The sequence below is a fragment of the Cetorhinus maximus genome, chromosome 18 (genome assembly GCF_964194155.1).
Source record: "Cetorhinus maximus chromosome 18, sCetMax3.hap1.1, whole genome shotgun sequence".
NCBI classification, from domain to species: domain Eukaryota; kingdom Metazoa; phylum Chordata; class Chondrichthyes; order Lamniformes; family Cetorhinidae; genus Cetorhinus; species Cetorhinus maximus.
In genome coordinates this window covers 47797628-47823704 of record NC_135896.1, presented here as the reverse complement: position 1 = coordinate 47823704, position 26077 = coordinate 47797628, and the positions used below count along the sequence as shown (strand labels likewise).

General features: G+C 42.2%; 1 protein-coding gene across 10 annotated transcripts in view; it reads right to left on the bottom strand.

Annotated features, from left to right (window-relative positions):
• cdkn3 (cyclin dependent kinase inhibitor 3) overlaps window positions 1-17711 on the bottom strand; it is a 38184-nt gene extending 20473 nt beyond the window's left edge. For 3 of the 10 annotated variants that reach the window (XM_078562622.1, XM_078562630.1, XM_078562629.1), the window contains exons 1-2: window positions 17168-17616; window positions 7715-7797 (exon numbers count right to left, since the gene is read on the bottom strand). In XM_078562622.1, the coding sequence (XP_078418748.1) occupies window positions 7715-7797; window positions 17168-17179 (95 nt within the window). In that variant the 5' untranslated portion in view covers window positions 17180-17616. The other 7 variants (XM_078562624.1, XM_078562632.1, XM_078562623.1 and 4 more) reach the window with 5 other exon arrangements.
• Window positions 17712-26077: the final 8366 nt, after the last annotated feature.

Here is a 26077-nt window from a genome sequence, read left to right as displayed (position 1 = left end):
TACTTTAGTTGGATTTCAGTCATCTCAAATTAAAGGGATTGCCATCTGTTCTGAATTGGATGAATATTCCATCAATATTTTAATCAAATTCCCCAGAAAGCACGGCAGCAAAGAATATACTGAAGAGTACAGGGGCCAGGACACATCCCTGCTTCACACCACTAGTTATGTCAAAGAGGTCGGTGTATTCATCACAGTCAGTGATTCTGGCTGTCATTCAATCATGAAACTGCTGTATCAGATTTACAACTCTATCAGGATGTCCAAGTTTGGCTAAGACTTTCCACAAGGCCTCTCTATTACTGTGTCAAAGACCTTTATCAGGTCAACAACAACACAACAGAATCTCACCTGTTGTTCACAGCGTTTCCCTTGTATTTGCCAAAGGGTGAAGATCAAAGCCTCAGTCTTTTCTGAATGCACTTTGACTTTCTGGCAGTACATGTTTTGCCACGTGGCCGACTAGTCTATTGAGTAGGTCTTTGCTAGAATCTTACAAGCAGTGAGACTCCTCACACTGTCACAGACAGATTTTTGTTTTCCTTTGTACATGTGAACAATCATGGCATCCTTGAACTCCTGAGTAATGGTTTGTGGATCCCACATTCTGCAGTACAATTGTGTTGAGTTTGATGGCTAGCTGGGGTCCCCCAGTTTTATAAATTTCTCCTGGAATCCTGCCTGAGCCTGAAGCATTCCTTGAGTGCTGGGATCTGATGGCTTTATCAACCTCCAGAACAGAAAGTTTGATATCAAGTTTTCACATTTCAGCCAGTCTGGAAGTTTGTCTATGGCAGCCCCATTTATAGTGGATGGGCAGTTAAGCACACTCCAAAATTGCTCAGCCCAGCACACTTGGATAACTGTTCTATCCATCAGGAGAGATTCCATCCGCACTCGGTGAATAGCTGCATGAGTGAGGACCATACATAGTCTTCAGGGCTTTATAGAAATTCTTCATGACGTGCTGATCAGGATAGACTTGAAGCCCTCAGCTTGTGTGGCCTACCATAATTAATGCCCATCTCCATGGAGCTTATCATTTCTAAATAAAAATTCAATAATTAAAAATACTTTTTGGCTCCTTTTGGGGCTGGGGTTGATGGGAACAGTCTCCGATTTGGCAACTCTGCAATAGCAAGACGCTGGGAGAGGGTGGAGTTCAACTCCATGAAAATATTACTTGGGTAAAAAATCGACCTCCTACTTTTTGGCTAAAAAATTTAGTCTTAGAAAATTGACCTTTACACGAATTTGTACGGAACTAAAGGAGTGCATTTCAGGATATAATGGGAGGTGTGTGAGGGAGGCGGTAAGGTTTGCACACAAGAAACACCTGCGTTAGTGAATGGATTGCACTTGGCTAGCCCCACTCGGTCTTGCACATTGTTCCCAGTCACTTGACAAATCAGTATGACTGGAGATGTGGTTAACTGCAGTGGATGATCTGCAGCACCTCGAACGTCTGTGCCGATGAACGTTACAGCTGTTCACACAGCTGTGCTGCGATGCTTTCAGTACCGGTGAGGGAATACCATTTCCTCTGCTACATTCGTCAAGGCAGCTTTTTTGTGCACTTGTAAAAGGATGAATGGATAGGCATTCTCCCTTACATGTGGACACCAGCCCACATGCTACCTTCACCTGGTTTTGGCTTGAATACTGACACAGTTACACAGAATACTTGCTACATGGAGCCACAGGTGAGAGCAGGATGAGAGTTGCAGACCAGGTGTAATTATCCATCCAGCTATGAAATAAGAAACAAAAACAAAAATACCTGGAAAAACTCAGCAGGTCTGGCAGCATCTGCGGAGAGGAGCACAGTTAACGTTTCGAGTCCGAATGACCCTTCAACAGAACTAAGTAAAAATAGAAGAGAGATGAAATATAAGCTGGTTTAAGGGGGGGCGGGGGGTGGTGGTGAGACAAGAAGAGCTGGATAAAGGGCCAGTGATAGGTGGAGATAACCAAAAGATGTCACAGACAAAAGGACAAAGAGGTGTTGAAGGTGGTGATATTATCTAAAGGAATGTGCTAATTAAGGGTAGAAAGCAGGACGAGCAAGGTACAAATAGCCCTAGTGGGAGTGGGGTGGGGGGAAGGGATCGAAATAGGCTAAAAGGTAGAGATAAAACAATGGATGGAAATACACTTAAAAATAATGGAAGTAGGTGGGAAAAGAAAAATCTATATAAATTATTGTAAAAAACAAAAAGGGGGAAAATCAGAAAGGGGGTGGGGATGGAGGAGAGAGTTCATGATCTAAAATTGTTGAACTCAATATTCAGTCCGGAAGGTTGTAAAGTGCCTTGTCGGAAGATGAGGTGCTGTTCCTCCAGTTTGCATTGAGCTTCACTGGAACAATGCAGCAGGCCAAGGATGGACATGTGGGCATGAGAGCAGGGTGGAGCGTTGAAATGGCAAGCGACAGGGAGGTCTGGGTAATACTTGCGGACAGACCGTAGGTGTTCTGCAAAGCGGTCACCCAGTCTGCGTTTGTTCTCTCCAATGTAGAGGAAACCGCATTGGGAGCAACGAATGCAGTAGACTAAGTTGAGGGAAGTGCAAGTGAAATGCTGCTTCACTTGAAAGGAGTGTTTGGGCCCTTGGACGGTGAGGAGAGGGGAAGTAAAGGGGCAGGTGTTGCACCTTCTACGGTTGCATGGGAAGGTGCCGTGGGAGGGGGTTGAGGTGTAGGGGGTGATGGAGGAGGGGACTAGGGTGTCCCGGAGGGAATGATCCCTGCGGAACGCCGCCAGGGGGGGTGAAGGGAAGATGTGTTTGGTGGTGGCAACATGCTAGAGTTGGCGGAAATGGTGGAGGATGATCCTTTGAATGCGGAGGCTGGTGGGGTGATAAGTGAGGACACGGGGGACCCTATCATGTTTCTGGGAGGGAGAAGGAGGTGTGAGGGAGGATGCGTGGGAGATGGGCCGGACACGGTTGAGGGCCCTGTCAACCATCGTGGGTGGAAAACCTCGGTTAAGGAAGAAGGAGGACATGTCAGAGGAACTGTTTTTGAAGGTAGCATCATCAGAACAGATGCGACGGAAGCGAAGGAATTGAGAGAATGGGATGGAGTCCTTACAGGAAGCGGGGTGTGAGGAGCTGTAGTCGAGGTAGCTGTGGGAGTCGGTAGGCTTGTAATGGATATTGGTGGACAGTCTATCACCAGAAATTGAGACAGAGAGGTCAAGGAAGGGAAGGGAAGTGTCAGAGATGGACCATGTGAAAATGATGGAGGGGTGGAAATTGGAAGCAAAATTAATAAATTTTTCCAGGTCCAGACGAGAGCATGAAGCAGCACCGAAGTATTAATCGATGTACCGGAGAAAGAGTTGTGGGAGGGGGCCGGAGTAGGACTGGAACAAGGAATGTTCCACACACCCCTTAAAGAGACAGGCACAGCTGGGGCCCAAGCGGGTACCCATAGCCACACCTTTTATTTGGAGGAAGTGAGAGGAGTTTAAGGAGAAATTGTTCAGTGTGAGAACAAGTTCAGCCAGACGGAGGAGAGTAATATATGTGACTGACTCCTGCAAAAGGAATTATCTTCGACACACACCCCCCAACACATCAGTGCAAAAGACAAAGCTGAAGCATTCAAAACCATCTTCAGCCAAAAGTGCCGGCTGGATATTCCACATCTGCCACTTCCTGAGGTCCTGAACATCATGGATGCCAGTCTTCAGCCAACTTGATTCACCGCAAGTGAAATCAAGAAATGGCTGAAGGCACTGGATACTGGAACAACATCCTGGCCGTAGTATCAAAGGCTTGTGCTCCAGAACTAGCCATGCCCCTAGCCAAGCTGTTCCAGTACAGCTACAACACTGGCATCTACTTGACAACGTAGAAAATTGCCCAGGTATATCCAGTCCACAAAAGGCAGGACATATTCAACCCGGCCAATTACCATCCAGTCAGTTTACTCTCAATCATCAGCAAAGTGACGGAAGGTGTCATCAACAGTGCTATCAAGTGGCACTTACACAACAATAACCTGCTCACTGATGATCAGTTTTGGTCCTGGCAGGACCATTCGGCTCCTCACCTTATTACAACCTTGGTCCAAGCATGGACAAAAGAATGCAATTCCAGAAGTGAGTGTAACTACCCTTGATATAAGTATTTGACTGAGTGTTGCATCAACTGGCAAAACTTAAGTCAATGGGAATCAGTGGGAAAACTCTCCACTGGATGGAGTCATACCTAGCACAAAGGAAGATGGTTGTAGTTGGAGGTCATTCAATGGTCCCACGACATCGCTGCAGGAATTTCTCAGGGTAGTGTCCTAGGCCCAACCATCTTCAGCTGCTTCAATGATTTTCTGTCCATCATAAGGTCAGAAGTGGGGATGTTGCAGGTTCAGTGCCATTTGTGACTCCTCAGAAATGGAAGGAATCTCTACCCATAAGCAGCAAGACCTGGACAACATTTTGGCTTGGGCTGATAAGTGGCAAGTAACATTCGCAATACACAAGTGCCAGGTAATGACCATCTCCAAAAAGAGAAAGAAAAGACTTGCATTTATATAGCGTTTTATTGACCACCGGATGTCTTAAAGTGCTTTACAGCCAATGAAGTACTTTTTAAAGTGTATCCACTGTTATAATGTAGGATATGGGGCAGTTAATTTGTGCTCAGCAAATTCCCACAAACTACAATGTGATAAGGACCAGATAAACTGTTTTTTGTGGCGTTGGTTGAGGAATAAGTATTGTCTAGGGTAACTCCCCTGCTCTTCTTTGAAATAGTGCCATGGGATCTTTTACACAGACAAGCTGGCAGATGGGGGCTTGGTTTAACGTCTCTTCTGAAATATGGCACCTCCGACTGTGCAGCAAACCTTTGGTACTGCACTGGAGTGTCAGCCTTGCTGTGCTCAAACCCTGGAGTAAGGCTTGAATCTGGAACCTTGTGATTCCGAAGTGAATGTGCTAAGAGAGAATCTAATCATCACTGATCATGAACATCAACTGCACATCACCATCCTGGGGGTTACCATTGACCAGAAACTGAATTGGACCAACCATATAAATACTTTGGCTACAAGAGCAGGTCAGAGGCTGGGAATTCTGCAGCGAGTAACTCACCTCCTCACCTCCCAAAGCCTGTCCAACATTTACGAGGCACATGTCAGGAGTGTGATGGGTGCAGCTCCAACAACACAAGAAACTCAAAAACATCCAGGGCAAAGCAGACTGCTTATTTGGCACCCCATCCACCACCTTACACATTCACTCCCTTCACCAATGCAAAGTGACAGTAGTGTATACCATATGCAAGATGCACTGCAGCAAACCTCCTTTGACAGCACCAACCAAACCCACAACATCTACCACCTAGAAAAAAAAAGGTCAACAGATACATGGGAACACCACCACCTGCAAGTTCCCCTCCAGGTTACACACCATCCTGACTTGGAACTATGCTGTATTCCTTCACTGTTGCTGGGTCAAAATCCTGGAATCCTTTCTTAACAGTACAGTGAGTGTACCTACATCAGATGGACTGCAGCAGTTCAAGAAGGCAGCTCACCACTACTTTCTAAATGACAATTAGGGAAGGGCAACAAATTCCGGCCTTACCAGCAACTCTCACATCCCATGAACAAATAAAAAAAACATTCCTTGGAAGTATACAAAAGAAATAAGTGTGATAGAAAAGGATGACATAATTTGAACAAAAGAAATGGTGGCTGCATCATTTTTATCACATGTTAAACTCCTATTCACGCTTTAATTGCCAGAAGACTTGATAGCTCCAATACTCTGTTGCTAGCCATCCACAGATGCAACTTGTCCAAAATGTAGCTGTTTGCATCCTGTTCCACATTGTCCTGTTTCCCCATTACCCCTTGATTCCTGTAACTGCTTGCATCTAATTAAAATTCTTGTCTTCAAATTACACAATCCTCCCTATCTCTACCGCCTCCTCCAACTTTGCAAGAAACCTTTCAAGATAAAGCAGCAAGTAAATTAACTTGGCAAGAATTAAATTAAGATGCCAATTAGGAATCAGTAAGGGCTTAACAAGGCACAATTTCTAAACAGTTGTCCACCCTAATCAGTGAGCCGAGTTGGTCATGCAAAGTCCAGGGAAGGATGCCAGGTTGGCAATACTGTCCTTGAATCCTCCTCCGCAATGGGCATTTGCAAGTAATCCCAGTGGAAGAAAACTCTCACACTGAAAACGGTGCAGGCAGGATCCATGGCAGTAAAGGTAGGTTACATAACCTGCACAGCATGTTGCTGCAAGTATGAAATCCGACTAGTTTTGAGTTTATTTCTCGGGAGAGCTGGTCGTGTAATGCAATTAAAATTCTCAAACAAGAAACCAGCAGCAAAATAAAGGAAATACAATCGATTTCATATAAATATATATAATAAGGTGCAAATAAGGTGCAACGTAAGAGAGCTATCATGAAGATTGAGGTGCATTTTAATGCAACTTGTCTACAGGGACGACTAAGGGACAGAAAGTAAAAAGTAGGGTTTACGAGTTGTTTTTCAGTTGGTGGGAGGTGAGTGGTAGTGTGCCCCAGGGAACTGTGCGACAGCCTCTTTTGTTTTCCATTAATATAAATGATTTGGATATAGGCGCAAGAGGGACGTGAGTGTTTTTTGATGATACTAAATTGTGAAGAAGAATGTAAGAGATTGCAGAAAGTATTGGGCTGAGCGATGGAAGATGCATTAGATTTTTGGAAAAAAAAGCTTAAGGCAAGTGTAATACATGAAGTAAATGAAAAATAGTGAAGAACGGAGGAACAATGGCATCCATGGGTACAGGTAAATAGATCTTGAAAGTTGCAAGGGCGGGTAGAAAGAGCGTGAAAAGGCAAATGAATTCTGAATTTTATATTTAGGAGTATTGGATGTAAAAGGAAAGTGATACTGAATGTGTACAAGATATTGGTTAGACCAAAGTTGCATTCTATCTTAGCATCTCATTTTAGCAAGAGTTTTAGAGCCATTGAAGGATAGTGAAGATTCATAAGATTTAAGAAGAAAAGCTTAAAATGGGATTTTTTCCACTCGAACATTAAATGCTTCAAGGAGACTTGCAAAATTATGAAAAGTTTCAATAGCGAAAAATTGCTGCCATGGTTTGGCAAATCAGTAACAAGGGCACAGACTCGGGTTATTAGAACATGGTATGTTTCCTGATAAGTGGCTACTGAGGTAGAGACAATATCATTAAGGAGGAACTGTATTAGTATTTGGAAAGGGAAAAAGGATACAGGAAATTGCCACTGAAGTGAGGTTGGAAAATGCAGCTGAGCACTGGCTTAGTTACCAAAGTTCACCTCTCAATGTGTCTTCAACATTTACTGAGTGCAGCTCAATGGAGGAAAGTTTACTTCTATGTTGTGTGCTCCTTACTTTTGTAGTGGTGAGAGAGTTGAGCAAGTGGGTGGAATTATTAAAAGATGAATCAAACTTATGTGTTTGAAAGAAATTTGCTGGATTTTTGGAATGTGAATTTGTTTCCTTAACATTGGGAGGTTAAGAGTACAAGTGGTGTCAAGCGAGATTAAGAGTATTACAGCCGTTACACATTTCACCAAAACAGAACGCTATTGCAATCTTCTCCAACGTTAGTTACATCCCAGCTGACTAAGGCAAGTGGTGCCTCACATTAACGCGTGTATAGAAAACAACCATAGTGGCAAAATGTAAGCAACAAATCTACTGCAGATACTTACCAAGATACCTGTAATGGCAATTGGTGCTCTTCTTCAGATTCCTCATCCGAAGAGTCAAATTCACTTGTTCTCATTGCGCCAGTCTAAAAAAAAAGATAACTTTCTAGAAGTCATTTGCAGTGCAATTTCATTAGGTTTATCTTAATAAAGAAAAAATAATTGTCTAAGATATGAAAGTATTTCTAATTCATGCTCACAATGACTGACGCATCGCCTCAATTAGAATAGGAACCTCTGCAACAGTATAATCTGGCCTGTTTTAAATGCTGAATGTTGTAACAAAATAATTTGTTTCCCCTGCAGGTATTTATTTACTAATATAGATGAACACTCTGTATTAATAAAAGTTAAATGTTTTGTGGCAAGAAAACTGTTGCTGAAAATTAAACCCTTAATTCAACTTAGTTGAACATTAATCTTCTGCTTTTTTTTAATTCATTCATGGGATGTTGGCTTCTCTGGCTGGGCCAGCATTTATTGCCCATCCCTAGTTGCCCTTGAGGTGGTGGTGAGCTGTCTTCATGAACTGCTGTAGTCCATGTGTTGTGCATACACCCACAGTGCTATTAAGAAGGGAGTTCCAGGATTTAGACCCAGCGACAGTGAAAGAATGGCGATATATTTCCAAGTCAGGATGGTGAGTGGCTTGGAGGGGAACTTCCAGGTGATGGTGTTCCCATGTGTCTGCTGCCCGTATCCTTCTAGATGGTAGCGGTCGTGGATTTGGAAGGTGCTGTCAAAGGAGCCTTGGTAAATTCCTGCAGTGCATCTTGTAGATAGTATGCACTGCTGCTCCTGTGTGTCGGTGGTGGAGGAAGTGGATGTGATGCCAATCATGTGGACTGCTTTGTCCTGGATGGTGTCAAGCTTCTCGAGTGTTGTGGGAGCTGTGTTCATCCAGGCAAGTGGGGAGTATTCCGTCACTCTCCTGAATTGCGCCTTGTAGGTGGTGGAAAGGCTTTGGGGAGTCAGGAGTTGAGTTACTCGTCACAATATTCCTAGCCTCTGACCTGCTGTTGTAGTCACAGTATTTATGTGGATAGTCCAGTTCAGTTTCTGGTCAATGGTAACCCCCCTCAGGATGTTGATAGTGGGGGAATTCCGTGATGGTAATGCCAGGTGTACATCAAGGGGCGATGGTTGGATTCTCTCTTGCTGGAGGTGGTCATTGCCTGGCACTTGTGTGGCACGAAAGTTACTTGTTGCTTGTCAGCCCAAGCCTGGATATTGTCCAGGTCTTGTTGCATTTGGACATGGACTGCTTCAGTATCTGAGGAGTCACGAATGGTGCTGAACATTGTGCAATCCTCAGTGAACATCCTCACTTCTGACCTTATGATGGAAGGAAGGTCATTGATGAAGCAGCTGAAGATGGTTGGGCCTAGGACACTACCCTGAGGAAATCCTGCAGTGATGTCCTGGAGCTGAGATGACTAACCTCCAATCACAACCACCTTCTTTTGTGCTAGGTAAGGCTCCAACCAGTGGAGAGCTTTCCCCCTGATTCCCATTGACTCCAGTTTTGCCAGGGCTCCTTGACGCCACACTCGGTCAAATGCGGCCCTGATGTCAAGGGTAGTCACTCTCACCTCACCTCGGGCGTTCAGCTCTTTTGTCCATGTTTGAACCAAAACTGTAATGAGCTAAGGAGCTGAGTGGCCCTGGTGGAACCCAAACTGGGTGTCAATGCGCAGGTTATTGCTAAGCAAGTGCTACTTGATAGCACCGTTGATGAACTCTTCCATCACTTTACTGATGGAGAGTAGACTGATAGGGCAGCAATTGGCTGGGTTAGATTTGTCCTAGGAACATACCTGGGCAATTTTCCACATAGCTGGGTAGATGCCAGTGTTGTAGCTGTACTGGACCAGCTTAGCTAGGGGCGCCACAAGTTTTGGAGCACAAGTCTTCAGTACTATTGCCGGAATATTGTCAGGGCCCATAGCCTTTGCAGTATCCAGTGCCTTCAGCCGCTTCTTGATATCATGTGGAGTGAATCGAATTGGCTGAAGACTGGCATTTGTGATGCTGGGGACCTCCGGAGGAGGCCGAGATGGATCATCTACTCAGCATTTCTGGCTGAAGATTGCAGCAAATGCCTTATCTTTTGCAGTGATGTGCTAGGCTCCCCCATCATTGAGGATGGGGACATTTGTGGAACCTCCTCCTCCAGTGAGTTGTTTAATTGTCCACCAGCATTTACGCCTGGACGTGGCCGGACTGCAGAGCTTAGATCTGATCCGTTGGTCATGGGATCGCTTAGCTCTGTCTATCACATGCTGCTTAAGCTGTTTGGCATGTAAGTAGTCTAGTGTTATAGCTTCACCAGGTTGACACCTAATTTTTAGGTATGACTGGTGCTGCTTCTGGCATGCTCTCCTGCACTCTTCATTGAACCAGGGTTGATACCCTGGCTTGACGGTAATGGTAGAGTGGGGGATATGCCGGGCCATGAGGTTACAAATTGTGTTCAAGTACAATTCTGCTGTTGCTGATGGCCCACAGCGCCTCATGGGTGCCCAGTCTTGAGTTGCTAGATCTGTTTGCAATCTATCCCATTTAGCACATTGGTAGTGCCACACAACATGGAGGGTATCCTCAATGTGAAGGAGGGATTTCGTCTCCACAAGGACTGTGTGGTAGTCACTCCTACCGATACGGTCATGGACAGAGGCATCTGCAGCAGACAGGGTGGTGAGGATGAGGTCAAGTATGTTTTTCCTTCTTGTTGGTTCCCTCACCACCTGCCACAGACCCAGTCTTGCAGCTATGTCCTTTAGGACTTGGCCAGTAATGGTGATACCAAGCCACTCTTGGTGATGCACATTGAAGTCCCCCATCCAGAGTGGCACCCTTGCCACCCTTAGTGCTTCCTCCAAGTGGTGTTCAACATGGAAGAGCACTGATTCACCAGCTGAGGGAGGGTGGTATGTGGTAATCAGCAGGAGGTTTGACCTAATGCCATGAGACTTCATGGGGTCTGGAGTCGATGTTGAGGACTCCCAGGGCAACTCCCAACTGCCTCCCGACTGAATACCACTGTGCCGCCACCTCTGCTGGGTATATCTTGGGTCAGGGGATGGTGAAGGTGCTGACTGGGACATAGTCATCCTCATGGAATCATATCTGACAGACAATGTCAGGCTGTTGCTTGACTAGTCTATGAGACAGCTCTCTCAATTCTGGCACTAGCCCCCAGATGTTAGTAAGGAGGACTTTGCAGGGTCGACAGGGCTGCGATTGCCGTTGTCATTTCCGGTGCCTAGGTCAATGCCGGGTGGTCCGTCCGGTTTCAGGTCCCTAGAGCATTACCCTGGGTCTCTGGATTACTTGTCTAGCGACAATACCACTACGCCATCGCCTCTCCTAACTCAAATACGTTTTCTGTGATGGCACATGTTCTGGTAAGCGTGCTATTTTGTATTTACAAGTATGTGCAAATGTAAAATTATAACCTTGGTCAGATTCAGCTATTTTGTGTAAAATGATGGACTACTAAAGCAATCTCCACATGTCAGAGAAGGGGACTAATTGGCTTATTGTGCCAGTGCTAATGCCGACTCTCTTAGCAAATGACTCAATTTTAATTTAATTTATATTCTCTTTGCCTTTTCCCCCTTAACACAACAACAAATAGCAACAATAATATACATTTAAACATAAAAAAAAGTCACAAGATGCTTGAAAACGAAGAAAAGGAGCAGGCACAAAGCCTTTGCAGAAGTAGTAGTTACAAAACGGAAACAGGCCATTTGGTCCAACTCATCCATGCCAGCATTTAACCTCCGTGCAAACAAATAATTTTAATCAAATTTGCCCATCTTGTTCCCTTCATATCCTTTCTCTTCCAATCTAATCATGAATGTAAACATTTCAAAGTTTCACAACTTTGTGCAAGTATCTCCTGCCCTCTTTTCTAAATCTCTTACATTTAATCTTATATCTATGCCCTTGTTCTTGACCTCTTAACTGCTGGAAAAATCTGCTACTATCCTATCCTGTCCTATTCTGGTGGGATTTGATGAAGAATGCCATGCTACCGCTCCTGTTTAGATTGGCTTCTTGATACAACATGTAATTTGGTTGGGGAAGGCTTGCTTGAGCAGAAGTCACTGTCTAGAAGCCAGTTTTCTATCTTTTTTGAACCAAATAAATTTACAGCATAGAAGGTAGGTATTCATCCTACCATGCCTGTGCTGGATTTATGCTAGTACAATCTAAAAATAAATCCTCCAATTGTACTTAGAGGCAGGTTCAATCGAGGCAATCAAAAGGAAAGACTTATTTGAAAAGGAACAACGTGCAGGGTCATAGGGAGAAGACGCAAGAATGGCACTACGCAAATTGCTAATTTGGACAGCCAGTACAGACACGATGGGCTGAATGGTCTCCTTCTGCGCTGTAACAATTCTGTGATTCTGCATATGCTTGAAATACTTTCCCTCAAAAGATGCAATGGCTCTGTCGCAATCACTCCCTATGGCCATTCCCTGCTCTAATAATCCAGTGTCTGTAAATTTCTCCTAAATGCTCTATAACAATTTTAAATTTACTATCCTTCATTGCCAACACCAAACCAGAGGAAATAATCTTCCTTTATGCACTCTTATCAGAACCTTTCAAAATTTCAAAAAAAACTTCTATTAAATCTTCTCTTAGCCTTCTCTGCCCTGGTGGAAATAGTCCCAGTGTCTCAAGTCTAATCATGTAACTTTATTTACATAACTCTGGCATCGTCTGCTAAATCTACCCTTCAATGTCCTTTCTATAATGGAGCATGCAAAAGTGTGCATATTACTCTGACTGTGGCCTAACTAATGTTTTGTATAAATTTACTCTTGCATTGTGTCCCTATTTACATCAAGTTACATTAAATCCATAGAAAAGAAACAGGCCATTAGGCCCAACTGTTCTATGCCAGCATTTATGCTCCACATGAGCCTCCTCCCACTCCGACTCTATCAGTACAGCCTTCCATGCTTTTCTTCCTGTGCTCATCTAGCTTTGCCTTAAGTACATCTATGCTATTTGTCTCAACCAGCCCTTGTGGTAGCCCCTTCCTCATTTCACCATTATTTAGAAAAAGACATTGCTCCTGAATTTTCTATTGGATTTATTAGTGACCAATTTATAATTTATGGCTCCTAGTTTTTCAATACCGGACAAATGGAAACACCTTCACCATGTCCACCCTATCAAAACACTTAATCGATTTAAAGAGCTTTATCACAGCACTGCTCAGACTCTATTTCCTAGAGAAAAAAGCCACAGCCTATTCAATCTTTCCTGATAGGTAGAATCATTCAGTTCTGGTATTATCCTTGCAAATCATTTTTGCACCTTTAACCATGCTTCTGTATCTTTTTTATAACATGAATACCAGAACTGTGCACAGTACTCCAAATGTGTTCTAACCAAGGTTCTTGAGTCTAGCATAACCTCCCTGCTTTTCAATTCTATTCCTCCAGAAATAAACCACAGCGCTTGGCTTGGTTTTTAAGAAAAACACTTTATTAACCTACATTATTACTTTTATTACACTATTTGTGTACCCTCTTCTATCTCATTTAGACTTATTATCCAAGCAATATGAGACCTTCTTTTGCTTCCTACCAAAATACACTATTTATAAAACTCAGAACATTGTTGACTTGTTTGAAGGCATTAACTACTTGCTCTTAAAAGAGATTATGTATTTGAATGTCTGTTCGTCTACAACTATCTTTCCATTGAGTGTACACTCGCATTCCTTATATTTTTTCATAAAGTGGGTCACCTCCCTCACACTGGTGCACACTAAATTGGATATGCCACCTGTTTGCTCATTTAATCATTCTGCTTATGTTTCTCTGAGGTCTTTTACAGTCCTCCTTAGTTTATTAAACCTACTCCTTTAGGGTTGTCAGTAAATTTCAAGATTATGTTGCTTACAACCAAGTCCAAATCAGCTGTACGTACACAACATGAACACTGTGGACCCTTACACCATTTCCAACCCTTCTCCAATTTAAGCAACTAATGACAGGGAAACTTCTGTTTCCCATCTATCAACCAACTTTCTCTCCATTTCCTATTCTATCATACAAATGATTTTTTTCTAACAAGATCATCTTATTGAGTGGGTTCTGAAAATCCAGAGAAACTATTTCACTAAATTCCTGAACAAAGATGCTACACTCACTACTCTCCAGCTCAATGACAATTATCATATTTAATAAGGCATGAAGAATTTTGGACAGAGCTGCTACTATCTCCTCTCAGATATGTATCAGCCACTGATAAATATAGCCAAGGACCAGTGATTTTATCCTTTGGGTTCTGTCAAGTGTTTTAGAATCGATTTATTTTCGAAAGGTTTCTCTAAGAATTGCTCTATTTCCACCTCCACTACACCTAAGCATTATGTGCAATTTAATGTGGATAAGTGTGAGGTGCCACTATTAGGTGCATGAACAAAGTATTGAAGTATACACTAATTGGAAAGATGAACAGAAGCCCAAAAGTTCAAATTCCCACATGATTTGTAAAAGAACTATGCAAAATATTTAATACTGCTGCCAAACCTTCATCCATAGCAATTACATTCTCTCATTCATTCTTGAGCGATATCCCTTCTCTTTAAATGTTATTTTACTTTTGGCATGTTTATGAAACAATAGCTTTTTTTCTTAACTTTCCATTGACTCAGCATTAATAATTATTTCTGGAAAAGCACCATACAATTTTTAAAAATTTGATCTTGGGATATGTGGGCGATGTTGGTAAGTTGGTATTTATTGGCTACTCTTCGTTGCCCCAAGGATCATCCACATGGAGTAGGCTGGAGGTATCAGTAGGCCAGATCTGACAGGGGTGGTAGATCTTATCCAGAGAGAAATAAATGAATTTTTTTGGATTTTTATGAAAAAAATCAGATCCACAAGGCAATATAGATGTATATTCCTGCTTTGGATTCTGGAGAGCTTTCATCCTTTAACAGATTTCGGGGTCCCTTTGTCCTTGCAGACCTATCGCCTCCATTGGCCAGAGCTCTGCCTTAGGAATGTAAGGAGTGTTTGCGCAATTCTTTGGAATTTGATTTCTTCAGTCACAGGGGGCATTAGCACCTCTTTAGAGATAATGAGGTCCCTACTGTTTTCTGAAGGCTAGACATTCCTTTTGTGTGAGTCGTAGCTAGTCAGGCGTTAGCCAAGCGTAAAGCCTTTGTCCATTTTTAAAAATAATAATTTAATAAAGTAGCCAGGATGCTTATATAATAAACATATATTATATCACACACACACATTCAGTGGTAGCACTTTCATCTCAGAGGCAGAAGATACTTAGTTTAAGCTCCATTCATGGAATTGAGCACAGAATCTAGGCTGACATTTTAGTGTAACATGACATTAGTGCAGGTGCTGTCTTCAGGGAACATGTAAAACAGAGGCCCAGTCTACTTGTACAGGTAGATGTAAAATATCTCATTGTATTATTCTGAGAAGACCACAGATTCAGCCTGCTGTCTTGGCCAAAAACAGACTGGTCATTAATCTCATTTCCTGTTTGTGGAATCTTGAGGTGTGCTAAATTATGCCACATTTGCCTGCATAACAATAACAACTATACTTCAAAAGTAATTCATTGGTTACATGGTTCTTTGGAATGTCTTGAGCACATGAAGGCTGCTATACACGTGCACATTCTGTCTTTCTGTTTAAAAATAATCCAATCAAAATTAAGTTGGCTACATAATCAGATAAATAGACTTTACACACCTGTAACCTAATATGTTCTCTTATAGGCAATATGCCAATCATCTTAGAGCCTCAATGCCACATCAGTCACCCTAGCCAATTTGTAAGCCAAGTTGAGTAATTATAGCTTCCAATCATCCTTACAGTTAAAATAGTTTTACTTATAGCTTACATCTGTAGTGTATAAAATTGGCTAACATGCTTCATAACAACTATATTACTTTAAAAGGTGCTAGATAAATACAAATGTCGCAAGGACATTTCAGATGAGCTTTAGAAGCACAATTTGCCACTGAGCCACATAAGGCAGATTCAGGGCAGATGGTCAAAAGTTTCAGCAAAGAAGTGGATTTTCTGGATCGTCATTAGCGAAAGAATTCCAGAACTTTGGGCCTTGGTAGCTGAAGGACCAGCCACCAATGGTGGAGCTATTAAAATCCTGGACGCTCAAGAGGCCAGAATTTGATGAGCACAGATATCTTGGGGGGTTGCGGGACCGGAAGAGATTACTGAGACAGGGAAGGGCGAGGGTATGCAGGGATTTGAAAACAAGGAAGAGAATTTTAAAATCGAGGCGCTGCTTGACCAGGAGCCAATGTAGGTCAGCGAGCACAGGGCTGATAGGTGAATGGGACTTGGTCTATGAAGTGTTGGTCACACATACACCTGATCAACTAAAATGCAAAGGTACCTATGCTGTTTCACTCAGATACAGACAGGGGGAAAAAACTATCCAAACTAGCAACCAAAACGAACAAAACCAATCAAATCACTATTTTTCATGCAATTACAAATCAGTGGCAAAACAAACAAATCAAACTGAAGCAACTTTTTCAAAACCGTTTTTGACTACCATTCTTCCCCTCATTCAAGTATAGAGTTAATTTAACACAAGGAGTCTGAAAAATAACCCTCCTGAGCTTAACCAACATAAACGCAAGAAATGTCCCATCCCAACCACAGGCTACGCCTTTCTTTGGAATTTAATTTCTGCTTCAATCCCAAGAAAGGTCACCTGCGCCTAGCATGTTGAAGAGTTTCATGTCCTGTTGACAACTTCTGTGTGAGAGAAATGCAACATGGGAGCTATAGGTTTTGTCCTGCCTCTGTGGAATGATAGTACCCACACTAACCATACAAAAGAGTTACAAAAAATGAATTAAACCCTATTATTTCCTTCTGATCTTTTTCTGGCTTTGAGACAACCTGAAACACTTGTTGAGAAAACAGTGTGAAGAGCCATACCAGTCTAGAGAAACTTTCAAGAATATTTATCCTTAATTGACCATGTTACTAGTTTAGCCTACTTTCCTACAGGGTGTAGCTGAACAGGTCTTAAACAATCAGACCAAGTTAACAGCTAAATATGACAATCCTGTTCCAGATCCCACATTATATTTGAGCAACTTCACAGGACATCAGCTAATCTACAAATTGAAAACATAAACCCAAGCCCTTTAAAGATGCATGAAAAATATTTGTAGAAAAATAGCTTAAATAGTACAACTCACGTTTTGAAAGAGACAAGTTGAGAAGATTAGTAGAACTGATGGCACTGCTGTATAAAATTGGAATGCATTAACAGTTGGATTTCATAGACGGAATAATGCAAAGCAAAAATCCTACTTCCCTTTTTTGGTTGCTATTTTTTACCCCACCATTTGAAAACCTGTCCCACGATATATAACACGATCCAATGTACATGGCCTACACTCACCAGGTTCACCATGCCGTGCCAGCTCTTGGCACCTGTCAGCCTGTTGCTCTATTCTAAAGCACAAACCAGGAGTGGAGTGCCTCCCCCTCTTTCTCCACTCGCGCTCTCTCTTTTTGCTGTCGCTTCACTTTTGCTATCTCTCAATATTCTGCTGTCTCCTTATTCCTATCTCTACCTCTTGCAGTCTGTCTCCTGCTGCAGCACCACACTTTCATTACCCCCCCCCCTACTCTCACTTCTCCTGTCTTCCTTCCCTTGCTCTCTCACTATCTCCCTGTCTCGCTTTATATAGGATCTTATATATCCTATGCCCCACTCTTGCTATCTAGCTGCCCTACTCTCTCTTGCTGTGCTCCATCTAATCCGAGATGCCCGTCCCCTCTCTGTATCTGTCCTCTCTCTAACTGTAACTCCTGTATTGGCCGTTCTTCTACATTTATTTTTCTCTCACTTACCCCGTGCACGAATACGTTTATTTTCAATTTTTTAAAAAAACAATCTGTTTTCCATTGCCAGCCCTGATTGGTTAATTCTGCACTTCGCTGGGCGGAGACTGACAGCGCCCTTTCTCATTGGTTGCTAGGTAGATCTTGCAACACACATTCAACATACTAGTTCTGATTGGTTCATTCTTGTAGCCTTTCCCTTTGTGATTGGTTTATTCGGCATTTCCGGGACGCGGACCCACGAAGTTTGGGAACAGTGAAGATGTTGGCAACTAATTTGTCTCAGTTGGCCTTTGGTGGATTAAATTATGTGCAAATGATCATGTCATGTGTAAGATATATGAAAATAGCATTTGCCAACGTAAAAATATCAAAATATCTCTTAACATATGTAAACGTGTACAAATATAAATATTACAACAATTATGAGTGGGAAATGTAGCCTGGAGACTATCTTATTTTTATTTTAAGATATCATTTTAAAAGGAAATGGTTAGGATTATGAAAAGAATTTGGGGAAAAGATAAAGAAATTAAATTAGGATGAGGTATTCCATTTGAAGAACCACCAGCACTGGCACTGAAGCAATGAGCTGTATGGTATCCTGGACATTAAATTCTGCTTTTCTCTTATGGTCGGAAATATATTACCTGAAAAGGTGGTGGAAGCAAATTCAATCTTAACTTTCAAAAGGGAATTGAATATTTACTTGGAAAGATTCATAGGGCTATGGAGAAGGAGCAAGGGAGTGGGACTAAGTGGAAAGGTCTTTAAATGGGCCACACAATATCCTTCTGTGCCGTAGGATTCTATGTAAAGTTCATACCTAATATTATTTAGTACATATTTAACAGAAAAACACAGATTGTGAACAGCTCATATACCTTTATATTGCAATACTTTTTAGCTATTCTTGCTGGACCTCCTGCTTTGGTGATGTTACATCCTGTGCACCTCTGGTTTTCAACAAGGTCAGTGTCCTGAAATCACATAACTGTTGAGTGGTACTCCATAAACCTCTGAATGATATATCCAAAGTGTAATAAGTTCTGGCTAGACATCAATTGATAACAAAGGCAACTTGGGCTTTTATAGCAACTTTAACAGGTAAATAGCCAGATGTTTACAGGGGGTGGAAACGAGCATTGAGCAAAATTTGGAAGAGGTTAGGGAAAGTGACCAAATAAGTAAGTTTTAAAAAGGCTTTTGAAGGTGGCAAGAGATGTGCCTGGAAGAAGGTTCGGTTAAAAAATTCAAATTGATATCTAAGGAGTCTGCCATCGATGGTCATTGAAGACAAGGTGATAGCGAAGAAAACTAAATATGGGATAGGAAGTAGTCAGAGGGGTTCTTGATGAGTTGGATGTTTGTTTATGGTGGCACTTAGGATGCTGAGTAGAAGTTGAACCTAGAGCTGATGCAGGCCTGGAATAGCAATTCTGATGTGCATGAGGTAGAGGCAGAAGAAGATCGATCATGCACTTAACATCTCTAGCAACTTTTTATTCTAATTTTACTGACAAATTTTACAATGAATAATCTGGAAAAAGTAAGGATATGATTAAACAGTAGTAAACTGGTACTGTAATTGATTTTCCAAAACTCTGTAATCATTTCTAATTTATAAATAAAGCCAGAAATTAAGACTGATACCTTTTTTATTCTCTTATGGGAAGTGGGCACCACTGGCAAGGCCAATATTTGTTGCCCATCCCTAAATGTGCTTGAAAATGTCGTTCAATGTTCTTGAACCACTGCAAGTCATGTGGTGTAGGTACACCCACAGTGCGATTGGAAGGGTGTTCCAGGATTTTGATCTAGCAACAATGAAGGAATGGCGATATTATTCCAAGTTGGGATGGTGTGTGGCTTGGAGAGGAACTTTCAGTAGGTGGTGTACCCGTGCGCCTGCTTACCTTGCCCTTCTAGATGGTAGTAGTGGTGTGTTTGGGAGGTGCTATCAAAGAAGCCTTGGTGAGTTTGTGAAGCATTTGAAAAGAATAGAAAAAGGTCAAGCACTGCAGTCTAGAAACAAGGGGCAAAATTTTTGGATCGGTGAGTGGGGGCAGGGCCCGCTCTCCAACGCGTAAAATGATGCGCAATGGTGTCCCGACGTCATCGTGATATTTTGTTCGGCGGGTGCGCGCCAGAGTTGGCTGCACGCCCGCCGAAATGCCAACAGCCAATAAAGGCCATTAAGAAATTAATTAAAGCAGTTAAGAATGCTGCCTGTTGGTGGGCAGGCGAAGAGCCCAGGCTCTTAAAAATTGAATAAAATTAAAAAAAAAAATTAATTGACATGTCCCAGATAATGTGACACTGTCACATGAGGGGACATGTTTTAAAATGTTTAAATTTCTTTATTTACATGTTTAAAACTTAAACTAATCTCCCAGAGGCAGCTCTGTGCCTCAGGAAGATTTCTGCGCTCTTTCGCGCGTGTGCGTGAAAGAGCGCAGGCCCCGACTCAGGGAATCCTCCCCCGCCTGCACATGGAGTGCTCAGCGCTTCTGGGCGTGCGTCACGCTGGGTGGGCCTTAATTGGCCTGTCCACGTAAAATGGTGGTGCGGACCCGAACGGGGGTGCCGATCGGGTTTGCGCCCACCCCCGAACAACCCCCTTGACGGAGGGAAATTCTCCCCAAGGTCACTAAAGGGGAACTTAATTGAGATAGAGATATGTCTATTTGGTATATTAAACATTTTCATCTCTCCTCGCATCCTATCAACTTTTTTCATTATAAATTGCCATGTCCACATTTATAATAAAAACTGCCAATGTAATTTGTCATGCTGTTATGAAAATGTCAAATTTCATGATTCATATGTTTTAGGAATACAACTTTTAGGTTGGGGATTGAAATGTTAAATGTAAGATAAATGGGCAAAAAAAAACATGAGTTTGTGAGGTTGATAAACAATGTAATTAGTTATTAGGGATGGGTAACAAATGCTGGTCTAGCCAATGATGCCCACATCCCATGAAAGAAATAAAAAAAATACCATTCAAAGGATGGTTCATGCGTACTTATCAGGTCAGAATTAGAAGAGTAAGGGCCATAAAATGGCAGGTGGGCCTGTTTAGCAGGGGACCCGAAGACAGTAAGCCTGAGGAGAATTACTCTGTCTTCATTAGAGATGTGAATTATTCATGTAATTTTCCAGGTTAAAGAAAGGTTGAAATGCAACTGGTAAACAAGGGAAGTTCTTAAATTACCCATATACTTTTCAGATCAAAGGACAGGTTTGGAAATTGTGGATGATGGGTTTGAATCTCTTTTTGGGACATCCCAGGTGTGCCATATTCCTGTGGGATTAGTTTGCAGGGGGCAGTCTTTTGTTTTGGGTTTACCTGTGTTGTGTGTTTTTCTTACAGAAGCAGCAGTCAGCTTGAAGACTGTGAGAAGGCAGTAGTACATCTGCAGTGGTAGCCAGAACAAAGGGCATGGAGGCCATTAGGAATGGTGGGTGTTCCTGATTTAGAGTCACTAAACAGAAGTTGCAAGTGGGGCCCACGCTTGGAATGAAAAGTTGGAATTCATGAGGAATTAAAATCGTCAGATCTGCCTAGTAAAACTAGTGGAATTGATCAGCATTGGAATCCTCACAGGGATAGAAGCTCTGGAAATCTAAGTGCCAGACTGGGAAACTGAGGAGAATTGAAGTGAATTCCTAAGAGCTGTGGCACGCCCTGGTTTGGCCCCAGGAGAAATGAAAGAACCCACAGGTACCTGGAAAGTATAGGGGAACTCTTGGATGGAATTAAAAACAGAATGTGAAGTTGTCTGTTGAGATTTTTGGGTTTAAAATTAGTGTTAAATTAGTAGTACTTGCTTTATTTAATTCTTGTATAGTTAAAATTTTGTCTAAAAGCATGAACTCTTGTGGGTCTAATTCGTATGGTCTGTGTTTCATTTCCAGCAACCAGATTTCTTATTACCATATCTTTATTGGTCTTTCATAATATTTATATTTATTAATATTTATATTTCAATATTTATAATAGGGCAGCCCCATGCAAACATATTACCATTTTACAGTGAAAAATGAAAGGGATGACTTGTTGCACTGTAGTTCTGAGATCTCTGGCCACTAGATGGTGCAGTGGCACAAGGCTGTAGTTATAGGCATCCTGGCCTGACTCTTCCAGTCAGCAGCAATGCTGTGTGCATTTCTTTTGGTTTCTTTCGATCCCGACTTAAAGGAAATGCACAGTGCAGTGTTCCTCGGGGAATTCCATTGGAGCAGAGTAGGGCTGAGGGAGGAGAGGACATGTCCCCATTTTATGGCATTAGCTGCCATATTCTGGTAAATATTTAAAGGTCCAGCCTTTTAATTAATGTTAGTGAATGGATGAGTGGACGAATGGGTGAGTAAGTGTATGGGTACATGAGTGAGATGGGTAGATGGGTGAGTCGGGAGGTGGATAGTTTGTGAGGTGCGTGAGTGGGGTCATGTTGGGTTGGGAGGTATTTGGCTGGTAGGGGGTAGTTGGGTTGGGTCAGATGAAGGGGAAAGGTTGGGGGTTAGTTGGGTCAGTTTCGGGAGTAGTCAGATGGTTGGGGGATAGCCAGGTGGTTGTGGGGGAGTGGTCAGAAATGACAGTGGAGGGTGTGATTTGGGGGGTTGGTTGTGGAATTACCCAGGTGTTAGATCACGTTTTAAACTGTCTAACATTTCCTGGGTAACTATCCAGGTAGGAGACGTGGATCTGTCCAAAATCTGTGACTCTAGCTCAGAGTTGGAGACATTTGCGCAGAGTCCTGGGCAGTAGGGAATCAGCCTATCAGAAGTTCAAACTTTGCAGGCAATTCCCACATAGGTATGCACGTCGGGACTTCCGCAGGCTCCTGTTGCGCATCTTCCGTTGTACATCTGGTCTCTGAAGATCTGAAGACTGGAGAATTTGGGCCTCTGTTGCTGGCATGGAAGTAAGTCATTGTCGATCTTGAGGGACTGCCTAGGAAGAAGGCATACCACCTAGATTATGGCATGTAACCCCAAACCCCTGTGGCCTCTAGCTTACTGCCTCATGACTGCCTGTGAACCTTGACCTCAACCTGTTGTAGAGTGTTGGTTACAGTTCGGTAGGTTTGAAGAAGTCTTTGTAGTCATACGTAGGTTATTGACTCTTAGAACTGTTTACAAATATACAGTAAAGGGTACAAGGCAGGAGCTGTCTCCACACTTGCTGGTACACACGGCTCTGTCCAACACTCGACTGACCCTGGGTGTGGGTCATGTGCTCTCATATCACTCTCTGGGTAGTAGGGTAGTATTGTACTCAGTCCCACATTAACCCAACATGTGCCTGACCCTTATACTACACAACCCTCACTTTCCACTTCACCCCCTCCCCCAAAATAATTGACCAGCAGGCAATTTTTAAAGAAAAGAAATGTTTACAGGTACTTATATCATGATTTAAATACCTGCTTGAAGCTCAACTCTTAAAGTCTTAGTTTTTTTCTAATTTACCTTTACAATCAGCAATTTTATTGAATGTCCTTACAATGTTTTGAAAAGTAAACTACTGGTGAAAGTCAGTCACTGGTCCTGGGATCAGGAAACAGCAGTAGCAAAGGCTAGAAAGGGTATGAATTCACGTGCACCTGCTGCTGCATCGATTTATTGATTTGCTGTGACCCTGGTGATTTATTGGTATGCCCATTGCTCCATGAATTTATTAGATCACAGGTGCCTGCTCTTCCTTTCATTTATTGATTTGTTGATATGCATACTTCTCAATTGCAATCCTATTTGTGATAATTCAAAGTTGTTTTTCTATATTTTAAGAGTTGAATTGTCCTGTAATTTGAATTAAGCAATTCAAATAACAGAGTCGAAGTTGAGTCACTCACAGAACCAATATACTGAATTTTCAGAGAGGAAAGTGTTAATTGTAATTCAACTATGAAGCTCTATACAAACAAAACATTCTCATAAATGGCGTGCCCAGAACATTCCTTACCATGGACAGAACATAACCCTTTAAGATGATAGACAAGGAGATGGCTCATTAAAGCTTGTCTGGATGTTTGAAGCTTTTTTATTAGGAAAGACCTGAAGCCAAGAAGTAACTGAGTGACCTGAACTGTCTCGGTGCTGATGCTTCATTGATTTGGAGGCCATCAAAGGTATTAATAAGGCTATGTAAGGTGTTTGACACTAGAAGGGCGGAACTATTCTAGTTTGTCTGTAACTCAGATCAGTCAACAGAATAGTGAGGTTTCTTTGGAAATTATGCATATATAAGTTGGTATTTTTTACACTAACGTTCTTAGTGGTGCCTTTTCTAGTGTATGAAGAAAGGTGTCTCTGTGGAATCAGGAAATGCATCTTCGAAGAGAAAGAGAAAGTTTCAGAAGTTAAGTTTGAATGGGTATACCAGTCAGATGTGGGTGTATATATTAATGTGGCAGTTAGGAGTATCATGTCCCTGAGATCAAGGGAGCTGAGATTTAAACCAGCTGTCCTGATACACCTACCAATGTGGAAGGCCAATTTGCTCAGGAACAAAGGATCCTGGAAGTGTGGATAGTTCTCCTATAGATGGAGATTATCACAATAATGTCTCAGAAAGCTCACACCAATCTCTCAGAGGAAGGCAAGGCAACCAGTTCCTCCATGCAAGCTCATAGGAACGAGGTTGTATAATTTGTGGAAAAATTGCTAACCTCAAGAATATTGACGTTAAACTATTCAGTAGATTGGTTATCTAATCCTTTAACTTGTCTGCTGTATAAGGAACTTAATCCTAAATTATTCTCATCAATTTATATCAATTTCAGACATTGGTTACAAGCTTGCATTTATATAGCACCTTTAATGTAGTAAAACAACAGCAATTTATATTTATATAGTGTCTTTAATGTAATAAAACATCTCAAGGCACTTTACAGGAGCATTATAAAGCAGAATTAGACATCCAGCCATAAAGGCAATGTTAGGGAATAAGGCCAAAAGCTTGCTCAAAGAGCTAAGTTTTCAGGAACAGCTTAAAAAAAGAGAGATAAAGAGGCGGAGAGGTTTGGTGGGGTGATTTCCAGTGCTTAAGACCTCAGCAGCTCAAGGTACAGCCTGTTATGATGGAATAATTAAAACCTGGGATGTTGAACAGGCCAGAATTAGATGAGGGTAGTTATTTTGGAAGGTTGTGCGGCTAAAGGATATTACAGAGATAGGAAGTTGTGAGGCCATTGAGGGATGTCAGAACAAGGATGAGAATTTTATAATCTAACCATTGTTCTATTCCGGAAAGCCAGGTAATGAAAGATGGAACTGGAGCCTATGTTTACACACATTTATAAGCTTTATTTACAGAGTTACACATTAAAGACACGGGCAGCAGAGTTTAGAATGATCTCAAATTTACTGAAGTAGGGCGTGGAAGGTCAGCCAGGAGTGCATTGGAATAGTCAGGTCTAAAGGCAACAAGGGCATAGGTGAGGATTTTAGCAGCAGATGAGCTAAGATGGAGTGAAGTTGGACAATGTTAGGGAAGTGGAACTGAGTGGTCTTAAAGATGGTGTGGATATATGGTTGGAAGATCATCTCAGTCAAACATGGCTTTAAGGTTGCGAACAGTCTGGATTAATCTCAGATACTTGTCAGGGAAAAGGATGGAGTCAGTAGCAGGTGAACATCCCAAGGCACTTCACAGGAAAGCTATCAAACAAAATTTGACAATGAATCACAAAAAAAAATCAAGTCTCCCTGGTTTGGATTCCTGAGTGTATCAGTCCTGGCTTTGGAACAGAGATTCCTGAAGTGATGTTTGGAAGTGATTTAACAGCTGGCAGGAGTAATCCAGAGGTGTCCTGGCAAAATATCCTGCTCTAGGTTTGGAGTTGTACGAGAATGCATGCTTAACTTTGAGGTTTAGATGTGCTCCCTGCAACCAGTTGTTTAATTTTCTTGGAGATATTGGGACTGCGACCAAAAGCTTGTACAAAGTGGTAGCGTTTAGGGAGCATCTTAAAGAAGAGAGAGGTAGAGGTGTTTAGGAAGGGTTTTGCAGAGCTTGGGGTTTAGGCAGCTAAAGGCATATCTGCCAATGGTAGAGTGATGAAAATCAGAGATGTGCAAAAGGCTAGAATTGGAGAAGTGCAGGTATCTTGGAAGGTTATAAAGCTGGAGGAGATTGCAGAAATAAGGAAGGACAAGGCTATGGAAGGATTTGAAAACAAGGATGAGAATTTTAAAATTGAGGCATTGCTAGACCGGGAGCCATTGTAGGTCAGTGATCACATGAGTGATGGATGAACAGAACTTTGTGCAAGTTACAATACAAGCAGTCGGGTTTTGGATGAACTCAAGTTTGTGGAGGGTGTAAGATGGGATGGTGTCTAGGATGGCATTGGAAAAATCAGATCTAGAGATAACAAAGACATGGATGAGGATTTCAGCTGCTGATGGACTGAGGTGGGGGAGAGATGGGTAATGTTATGGAGGTGGAAACAGG